Source organism: Ochotona princeps, chromosome X (assembly GCF_030435755.1).
Source record: "Ochotona princeps isolate mOchPri1 chromosome X, mOchPri1.hap1, whole genome shotgun sequence".
NCBI lineage: Eukaryota > Metazoa > Chordata > Mammalia > Lagomorpha > Ochotonidae > Ochotona > Ochotona princeps.
The window spans coordinates 84,286,882-84,297,971 of NC_080865.1; the positions used below are offsets into that span (position 1 = coordinate 84,286,882).

The 11,090-nt window shown below is 38.1% G+C and overlaps 1 protein-coding gene across 6 annotated transcripts in view; it reads left to right on the top strand.

Moving 5' to 3' along the window:
• Positions 1-9,595, top strand: part of XIAP (X-linked inhibitor of apoptosis) — a 37,164-nt gene extending 27,569 nt beyond the window's left edge. For 4 of the 6 annotated variants that reach the window (XM_058659105.1, XM_058659102.1, XM_058659101.1 and 1 more), the window contains one exon: positions 5,140-5,547. In XM_058659105.1, coding sequence (XP_058515088.1) covers positions 5,140-5,333 — 194 coding nt within the window. In that variant the 3' untranslated portion in view covers positions 5,334-5,547. Of the gene's footprint in view, positions 1-5,139; positions 5,548-6,754 lie in introns of those variants that run through there. The other 2 variants (XM_058659104.1, XM_058659100.1) reach the window with 2 other exon arrangements.
• The last annotated feature ends 1,495 nt before the right edge of the window (positions 9,596-11,090 follow it).

Below are 11,090 nucleotides of genomic sequence, written 5' to 3' on the forward strand. Positions count from 1 at the left end.
TTAGGGCTTGGTTTTTAAACATAGCCTTAACACACTCTGTGTTAGTGTGCTCTGGCTGATACAGTAAAATACCATAGATTGGTTGGCTTAAAGAACGGATACGTCTCCTGGCTTATGGATGGCTGCCTTCTCCCCATGTCCTTACCTAGTGTCATCACGTGTGCAGAAGAAAGAGACGTGAACACGTAAGCATTCTGGTCTCTTCCTCTACTCTCTAGAGATGCTAATTACTCATGGCTACCTTACTTCTCATGGCTTCATCTAAACCTAATTACCACCCAAAGGTTTAATCTCAAGATAACTGTAACATTAAGGATTAGAGCTTCAGCATGCAAATTTGAAGAATAGAAACATTATCTATAATATAGAGAACAAAATTAGTGTTAATTCTGTATTATTTGAAATGCAGTTGGTTTTCATTTTCTCCGTTGAAGAGTATTTACAGTTGACTTGTGCTAATCAGCAGTGTGAGTTTATGCTCTGTTTTAGACAAAGAACAACAAAGGCTGATTTTCATTATTAAATGTTGAATCTGTAGTTTTGTGGTTGAGAATTTGGTTTTTGAGTGTTCTGTAAGTTTTTTATGTGACATAAATGGGTGAAATTACTAAATAGGATTTGAGTGAATGGTGCCCTAATAGCATAAATCATACATGCAAAATATACTAAGAGAAACAGAATTATTTTGCAATAAAAATAAGTTCAAAACTAAAAGCTGGTTTTAAAAATTCATGCAGAAATTAAATGTTGATTTTGGTATGACACACTAAGTATGCTTTTAACTTCAATTTATTTCCAAAATTTTGAAACATTATTCATGTATAGGTCATTAAATAGTATAAATATTATTGCTGTTTTAAATTATTATTTGATGTAAAGATTCCGTAGGAAGGCTACTGCTTTTTTCTCATAGATGTGTTTATTAAAACTTAACAATGTTTAACTTCGTAGTCATAAAATAAATCATTTATTTGGTCTTCTTTCTGGGACCAAAAGAGAAGGGACAAGAGTAGATTAAGGGGGATGTCTTCTCTGTCCAGTGGGAGTCTGTGCACCTCTTATCATTGAGACTACAAATTGGGGTGGTGTAGAAAGGAGGGCTCAAGCAGATGGTAGCTCTCAGGCATAGGAGTTGAAGTTCATTGGTGGCCCAAGCCAAATGGAGAGGCCGGATGATTGATAGTGTCCTCACGTGGAGGCTACAGCATGTTTCTCTTTCCCAAAGCTCTTGAAGAAAGATTGTCATTTAAAATCCTTAAATTATATATAAAGCAAGGATGGGCTGAATTGAAATGAAGCAGGTAAAATTAACTCAAAAAAGTGTACTGTATTGCTACTTACTGAAATATACTGTATCAGTGCTGGTGTTTTTCTCAAAGACTGTATGGCAGAAAATGCCCACAGTAAACTGTCTTGTGAAAGTAGTACCACATCAGCCTTCATTTTTATTTATGCAACAAACAGTGACAGAGTAAATCACCATCCACCAGCTCACATTGCAGATGCCTGCAGATTCCCCCTCCCATAAAAGCTGAGAGCCAGTGGCACAGTCCAGGTCCCTTTGCAGCTAGCAGGAAGCCAAGTACGTGAGCCAGCTCTGCTGCCTCCCAGGGTCTGCATGAGCAGGACACTGGAGTCAAGAGCCAGAGTCAATCTTCAAATCTCGGCACCCCGCTTTGGGACATGAATGTCTTAATCAGAGTCTTGGCTACCAGGCCAAATACCCATTCTTGCTTTTTCAAAATCATGTAATGTGGAATAGTTGTGTGTTGGCTTGGATTAAGCCACTGCTTGGGATGAATGTTCACGTCCCATATTGATTTGTCTGGGATTGAATCCCATCTCCAGAAAAGAAAAGCTTTCTTTTCTGTTAATACAATGACAGGTAGCAGGTGATGGATCAACTTCTTTGACCCCTGCCAGCTATGTGGAGCAGACCCCAGTGGAGTTCTTGGCTCCTGGCTTTGGCCTGGTTCAGTTGCAACTGTTGATTTGGACAGTCAACCAGCAGATGGAAGAGATCTCGATCTCTCTCTCTCTCTCTCTCTCTCTCTCTCTCTCTCTCTCTCTCTCTCTCTCTCTTCATCCCGCCTTTAAAATAAATAAATATATATTTTTTTAAAAAGTAACATTTTTGTTATGATTTATATTGCTGCAAATAGTTTTTTAAGACTTTTTTATATGCCTTTGTCACACCAGTGTTTAAGAATGTTATACTACTGTAAAAATATAACTTTCATTGTGTCAATGTGAAACATGAATTGTAGATGAGTTATTGCTCAAGTTACTCAGATAGTTGGGAATATAATTCAGATTTCTTGGCTTCTGCTACAGTATTCTAGAAGGGATTTTTTGAAAGATCTTATTTGTTTATTTACTTGAAAGGCAGAGTTACAGAGAAAGAATGAGAGAGAGCACTTCATTTTGCTGGTTTATTCTGCAAACGACCACAGTGGCCACAGTTAGGCCAAGACTAAGTCAGGAGCTTCATCTAGATCTCCCACAAGGGTGACAGTGGCCCAAGCACTTGCGCTATCTTCTGCTGCCTTCCGAGACCCTTAGCAGGGAGCTGGGTTGGAAATGGGCCAGCTAGAACAAACTGATGCCCATATGGGATGTTGGTGTCTCAGGCATTGGCTTTACCTGCCACATCTCCACATCAGCTCCTGGGAGAATTCTTGCTGTACAACTGTTTCCAGAACTGTAAATGTCATGAACCCGAAGTTCTGTATCTATTAGACAACGTCTCATTTTGCCTTCTCCCAAGCCTTGGCAATCACCATTCTACTTTCTATCTTTTAAATTTGACTACACTAAGTCTAGTGGTGGTGGTTTGTTTGTTTGTTTTGTTTTTTTGTTTTTGTTTTTTTTTAACCAGTATAGTATCACATCTAAAAGTATTGTGTAAGTTTTGTTTTCCTCCTCGAAAATTTTTAGTATGACCACATACTTCATTATGCTTTTTTGATGTTGATGCTTTAACATATTGTAAATCAGATCTCCCTCTTCCTTTATTTCTGATACCAGTAGAGCAATTTTGACATTGCTTTGGAACTGTTTTCCTTTCTGTCCTGCCCATTGGACTAAAGTACTGTACGGCAAGTGCTTTATATTCTTATCTCTAATACATGCCATGTTTGAGTTTATAGGTTTTATTATGCCCAGGAGGATGCTTTTTAAGAAGGAAGGGATCCAGTGATCTTTCCTCTGACACCCCAGCAGAGAAAGCTTTCCAAGGCATGAATGTGATAGTATCTCTCCAGGACCCTGAGGACTGAGTCCATATTCCTTTGCAGGGCTTGCCAACCCCTTCAGGATCAGGCTCCAGCAAGCCATATATCGCCATCTCCTGTAGTTCTGGGCCTGGGCTTAGGTGTGTACTTACAGACCATGTTTTGGTTGCTCTCTTTGGAGCTTGCTTAGACTGTTTCCTCTGCCCACAACACACTGCTCCCCCTACCTGTGCGTGCTCCCCAAAACCTCCATCTCCTAGTTAACTTCTACAGATCCATTCGGACCCAGTTGGGTATAATTTCCTCCAGGACGCCTTCCTTTGTGCATGCATGCACATGTTCACATGCAAACACACCCTTCCTGTACCCTTCATAGCACATTGTAATTACCTTTGTCATCATACTGTATAATTTCCTGTTTACTTGTGTTCCTTACTTGTCTGTGTACAACTGGGAGCCTGAGGTCTATATATTTGTTAATTGTATCCATAGTGACTAGAACCTAGTTAAGTATTCAGGATTTGTTGAATAACATCAGCGTTTGGCAAAGCATGTTTTCAGAACAGTGTTTTCCTGGATGTTGAAGGGATGCCACGGGGAAGGAGCTCCGCAGTTACATGGGAAACTGTAGTGTACATTTCCATGGGAGGACGTACACTGGCCTGTAGTATGCTGCCCTGTATCTGACGACAGTGTTCCCAAATGCCAGGGCATGCAACCGCAGAAATTTTTTATTCTGTGACTGGGACCCAGGAATCTGTCATTAAAGAGTACCCTAAGTAGGGCAGGCCTTTGGTGTAGCAGTAGAAGGCTGTGTGACACACCCGGAGTTGAGTACTGCCTATACTCCCTGTTCTGCCTTCCTGCTGAAGCACGCTGTGGGAGGCGGTATGTGACAGCTCAAGAGCCTGGGCCTCTGCCACCCGTATGGGAGACCCAGATTGAATTCCTGGCTCCTGGCTTCAGCCTGGCCCACCCTGACTGTTGGAGGCTTTGTGCGGTGAGTCAGCTGAGGGGAGCTCTGTCTACCTCTCTGCCTTTCAAATACAATAAATATGTGTTAAAGATTTATAAAAACATACATGTTAAAATTAAATCATTCTGAAACTTTTTAAAGGAAGTACCCACAGTGATTTTTATCTGAAGCCAAATTTGGAAACTACTGGTATGCAGTGATTGCAGAGATGGTGAAAGTAGGTAATGCATTTGAAATAGTGCCAGTACTAATACACAAAACTGGTATTTGCTCTCTTTATGATGAAAACATTTATATAGACAAAACAATCATCATTATTGTTATCTGCAGTCACCCTATCATTTATTTTTCTATAATGTGTACCCTACTAGAGTTTTTTTTTCCTGTTTGTGATATAGTGCTTGTTCATCAGCTATTGCCCATACTTCACTTTCCCCTCTAATAACTACCATTCTACTTGCAACTTCTGTGCCATCCATGTTGATGGGTTACACATGTGGGTGAGATGCTATGGCACTTGTCTTTCTTGTGTCTGCTGACTTCACCTTACCCTTACTTTTGGGCATGGCAAATTGCTGTCCATGCCTAAATGACTTTCTTGCAATTCCTTTCCCTCCCCACCCAGCCACTGCCAACCCCTGATGCCATCCTCAGCTAGCACGAACAGAGCTTGCTTTCTCATCTTGTCCTAGAGAACTTTGTACTTAACTTTATTATAGCACTTATCACTTTGTACTTTGTGCTTGCCTCCGTAGCCTCACTTTACATCCTCCCCCACTAGCATGAAAGCAGGCACCATGCCTGAGTCATCCCGTCTTCTAGCCCCTGTCCAATGTGTGGCACATAGTAGGGATTCACGCAATATTTCAACGAATTTAAACTACTACTAAGAAAGACTAAAACTAGCATGTTTCTTTTCTCTTTGTGCAGAAGTTAGTACAGAAGAACAGCTAAGGCGCCTACAAGAGGAGAAGCTTTGCAAAATCTGTATGGATAAAAATATTGCTGTAGTGTTTATTCCTTGTGGACATCTGGTCACTTGTAAACAGTGTGCTGAAGCAGTTGACAAATGTCCCATGTGCTACACAGTCATTACTTTCAAGCAAAAAATTTTCATGTCTTAATCTAACTTGGTGGTAGACATTTTGCGTTCCTCTTATTACCCCAGTTGAATATGTGATATGAGTGGGCCTTAAGGTATCAGCGTTGAATTGTTAGCATTTGATGCCAACTGGGGGGGCAGTGGTTTAGTTGGCAATCTAAAATTGAAATTTCTGGGTATTTTGAGTGATTACCTGTATGATTTTTTCCCCTTTGTTTTACTGTAACTTGATTGAAACCTAAAACTAAGCAGGGTCACATTGTAGCTGATCACTTAGCTTCTAAGTGTTAGTGAATGAATGGTCTGAGTTTCTCATTCTTTTCAAATAGACTTAGTAAGTGGAGCGTTCTGTAGAGACTTGGAGAATAGGAATTAATCTCTCAATCACATAATTTGTTTTGTGTGAAAAGGAATGAACTGTTCCACACAGGTGGAAAGATAGAGACTATTTTAAGATGCTTGCCTTAGTAATTTAGGATTCTGTCCTTTTCTTTTAAAATTGCAAACATGCACTTGTGTGAAAGATTCAAAGAGTGATTTTGCCATTTTAAAAGGGTATCCAATGATACAGTGCCATCTAGCCAACGTGTGCTGACAGGGAAGGTGTCACAGATATGTGTAGTAAAAGTACAGGTAGCAAGACACTGTAAATTTTGACCCTAGTCAAGTGTGCGTGTATTTTGTATGTGTGTGGAACAAAAGATCAGAGAAGATAAGCACCAATCTGTTAAGTGTGATTTCTCTGCAGGGGGGTGGGAGGATGGGTCCCGAGAGGGGTTTACGGGGCCTTCCATTTTCTGGTGTATTTTTTTTTTAAACTTTTATTCTGTTTGAATTTTTGTAAGTATGTATTGCTTTTGTAATCAGAATTTGTAGAAAATATTTTACTGATTAAAGGCTTAGGCATGTTCAAACGCCTGCAGAACTACGTAGCGCTCAGCTTTGGTTTTTCTAATCCAGGAAGGCAGGGCCATTAACCTTTTCGGTGCCAATGTGAAATTTAAATGTTTTTATGTTTTCCCTGCTTTATGGATGAAAAATATTACTGAGTGGTAGTTTTCTGACAGGTAGACCATGTCTTTTCTTATCTTGTTTCAAAATAACTATTTCTGATTTTGTAAAATGAAATATAAAATATGTCTCAGATCTTCCAATTAATTAGTAAGGATTCATCCTTAATCCTTGCTAGTTTAAGCCTGCCTAAGTCACTTTACTAAAAGATCTTTGTTAACCCAGTATTTTAAACATCTGTCAGCTTATGTAGGTAAAAGTAGAAGCATGTATGTACACTGCTTGTAGTTGTAGTGACAGCTGTCTGTATTGAGATTCTCATATCATCTTGTACCTTAAAGTTTCACGTGAGTTTTTACTGTTAGGATAATTAAGATGTACATAGGACAAAAGGTTAAGTCTTCTATCTATAGTTTTTGTTGTTTTGACTAGTAGTAAATACTTCTGAAATTAATCTCCTCTGAAGATCCTCAAAATCTCTTGGAAAGTATCAAATTACTGACAAGAATAGTTGTTTAAGTATGAAAAAGAATGCTTGAGTACAACCCAACATGACATGGCGGTAGAAGCTTTGAAATGCTGCATAGAACACCTAGGTTTACGGTACAAGGCTCTCTCGTCCAACCTAGTACACCGGTGCATGGGGCGTTTCCTACAGAGAAAAGCTTGCAACTATTAAAAATTACCTTTTCATTTTATTTTCGAAGAGAAACATATTGTTGTTTTCCTAACCTCTGTCTTTCACTACTCTAAGTGATATTATTTTAAAATCCTGAAAATTTAAATGAGTTTAAAAATAAAGTAATGGCGGCCTTATTTTTGTTTTATTATGTGAATCAGCAGTTCTTCAGCTTTGTACTATTTTCTATGTCGGTTTGTTTATACAGCCAGTAGGTTGAATTTGAGCTGTGTAGTCTAAGCCTTAATTTTTAGTTTCAGTTTAAAGCATTTTACAAGGGGAGAAAAGTGTTAACATTTTAAAAGTATGTTTTCCAGAACACTTCATCTGTCAGTTGGTAGATAGTTCAAGCTAGCTGTTAGTCAAGGTCTTAAGGGCTGAATTGTTTTAACATAAAGCTTTTCTTGTTCTTGAGGCCTCGGTTCATCAAAATTCTACTTTAAAAACTTGTGTGTTTTAGAGTTAAGCAACCTTTTTATTTTTTTTTTCCTCTGTAAGTTGTGAAATTTAATGCTTGAAGCTGATGTGACTAACAAGTTTATTTTAAGAATTGTTTAGAAATGCTGTTGCTTCAAGTTCTTAAAATCACTCAACACTCCAACTTCTAATCAGGTTTTTGGAAGTCTAACAGTGTGTATCTGTGTTCTCACTACAAAAAGCACTGTATTCTTTCCAGTTAACTGTGTAAAATTTGATCACTTGGAAAGTCAAACCCGTAACTGCATCCAAATCTATAGCTCCCCTCTGCTGCGTCCCCCAGCCCACTGCATGGCTCTCGGTATTTACATGTAGATGTTACTTTCCTATATAAAGTTCACTCAAGGGTTAATAAGATACCACCTATTTTATTGTATTCTGGTGTTGTGCAGATTCAAGTTATTTTGTAATAAACAGTTACTTATTTATGATAATTTAGTTGGCTGATTAAAAGTCTAGCCTTAGTTTTTGAGAAATGGGTGTAGCATTTATAAAATACATTCCAGTGCATCAGTTAATGCCTTTGTATTTCCCTTTCCTGCTAGGTTTAATTTTCTACCCCCCACCTTGATTAGCGCTTGAGGGGGGTAGCATAGGTATATTGAATGTATATAATGTGATTTGGTCCTGTTTGTTGTTAATGTTTTTGTTACATTGTGTAAGTTTTGTGATTTTTTTTCTGTTGTTATTTTAGTGGGTAAAAATTTGTGTTTTGAAATTTTTGGAGATTACCACCCTAACATTAGGTGCATATGTATCCATTAGACACAAATCATTGTTTTATTTCTGTTTACTAAGTGTTGAAGGGGAAGAGGGAAATGGCATGGGGCTCTGTATCATTGCCATTAGAGAAATAAAATGGTAAGGAGTATTTAAGACAGTTCTTGTAAGCTGAATCTGCTTTTAAAAGATAGCTATTTCTTCTTTTGTGAAATAAGAAGACTATGTTACTAGGTTATGAGAGTTTAAAGAAATCATATATCCTATAAATACTAACCCCCATCATAACACTGTTTTAGCTCTCCATGTTTAGCCTTGACCTGCAAATGTGGCTAAAACTTAGAAATGCTTACATGATAACTATTTTGATGATTCTTACTCATATTTTTTGGTGTTTTCCATAGTGAAGGTATAAATTACAATCAATAAGTAGGTCAGATCCTTTCAAATGCTTAAATTTTTTTGAAAGTATTTGAAAAGTTATTCTTATGGATTTAGTTTGAGTTTCTTCATGAGAGGAACAGTTGACTTATTCCTACCTTAATCATCAGTTTCAGTTTGACTGCTGTACACTTAACACAAGGTGAAATTCTTTCTCAGCATAATAAAATGATAGCATGTCAGAGATAAAAACGATCTGAGAGAATATCTTAATCATCCTTCATTTTATAGGTGAGTCAGCTGAGGCTCAAAGGTGAGGTGATTTGCTCAAAGCTATATATAGCTCATTACTGACAGAGCCCTGCCTGGGACAGAGTGTGAAAGTGAAAAACTTCACCAAGCTGTCTTTCCCGGGAGGTCTCAAATGTTTATTTTTTTAACTCTTCTTTCCACTATGCCCTAACTTTCCTTGCATGTTAAATGACACTTTATAATCGATACAGTAGGACAATCTTAAATACCTATATCTTCAAAGTGGTCAATACTACATTAGTATTTGGTTGGTAAGATTCTGTTTTGAAGTCTAAGGCTTGCAGAATGCATACAGGTTTTTAGCATTTAATACATATTATGTATCATTAATGTAACATTTAAAGTACTATATAAGTATATTTTACCGCCCTGTGTATACTCAGTAACAAATTTGCATTTTTGGTTTAATGTAATAAAAGCTTTAATATAATTTCTGTTAGTTTGCATTTTCATTACTGTTAAACTTAATCTGACAGTGATAGATTCTCATGTTAGTATTGTGAATAATTGTGTAATGTTTTGAGACAAAGTACTATATTTGTGAATATAATTTTATGACTGTTTCTCATTTAGTAAAACTCTTTCCATCAGTATGGAAAACTAAGAAAATTGCTTTCTGCTGTATAACCTGGCATTCATTGTAGATTAAAGCTTATTTTTCTGTGAATAAAGCTTATTCAATAAAGTACTATTCTTTAAAATGACACATTTTACTTTGTATTTATTTCACTTTCTCAGAAAAAAAATCAGCCTGTTAAAAATAGTAAAATTTAACGTTCAAAATATGAGGGAACCTCAAGAAGTTCATGGGAAATTGAATTAAAGATGAATTTATCTTGGTACAAGAAGATTTTGAAATGCATGCATGCTTTCTCCATAATATACATTTCCATGAACTTTTTGAAAGCTTATTGTACATCTTACCAATTTTACTAAGCATACGGTATACATCAGTCTATGTCATGTTTTTAAAAGAGATCAGGTTTTTCCACTTACGAAATCTATTAAGTGCATAGAAAGTCAAGTTTAGGGGCTATCGTTGTGGCATAGCAAGTGATGCCATTACTTAAGATGCCCGCATCTGATGTGGGTGCCCATTCAAGTACCAGGTGCTCCATTTCTGATCTAGTTAATGTCCCAGGAAAAGCAGCAGCAGATGTTTGAATCCCAGGTAGGAGACCTTGATGAAGCTCCTGACTTTGACCTGGCCTAGCCTTATATAAAGTGAACCAAAGGCCTCCCCCAACTTTTAAAAATAAATCCTTTTGGAAAAGTCAATTTGAGGGAGCTGATGCCATGACTCAACAAGGTAATCCTCCACCTGCTGGCATCACCATCCCATATGGGTGCTGGTTCATGTCCCAGATGATGTTCCACTTCCCATCCAGCTCCCTGCTTGTGGCCTGGGAAAGCAGTAGAGGACGGCCCAAAGCCTTGGGACACTGCACGGGCACAAGAGACCCGGAAGTCATGGCTCCTGGCTTCACATCAGCTCAGCTCCAGCTATTGGTGGCCATCTGGGGAGTGAACCAGCAGATGGAAGATCTGTCTTTCCTCTCTGTAAATCTGCCTTTCAAAATAAATATATAAATCTTTCTTAAAATGTCCATTTAAAACATGTATGTGGGATGGACAGTGTGGCTCAGCACCTCCGCTGCTGCTTGGTACGTGCACAGTGTGTGCAGGATCCAGTCCCACCCCTGCCTTCCTACCCAGCCACTGGAGAATGCATCTGCTGCCTATGTGAGAGACCCAGATGGAGTTCTCTCCTGGCTTCCGCTGACACAACAGAACTTTAAACCTTAAAATATTATACCGATGTGAGCAATATTAACATCCATCTCATAAATATTTTTCTGCTTGTCTCAATAATATAGGCACTTACAAGAAAGCTTCAACAAGTGAGTAGTAATGAAGCTAAAAAATCGCACCCCTCTTTGAAGGATACTTGGGTCCAAAAAATTAACTCAGAGCATTACAGAAGTGAGAAACTTAGAAGTAGCTATTTCCAGTGGCTACTCCCTTGCCCCTTCCTGTTCACAGTGAAGGTTCCTACATTAAGAGATAGACCTTGGTTCTCTCTGGGAAGGGACTAGTTATGTGATGTTTGGTGACAGTTATCTGAGATAAACCATTCAGAACCTTGTCTTCAACCGTGGTTTTTTTTTTTTTTCCCTATATCTCAACGCACATTCCATT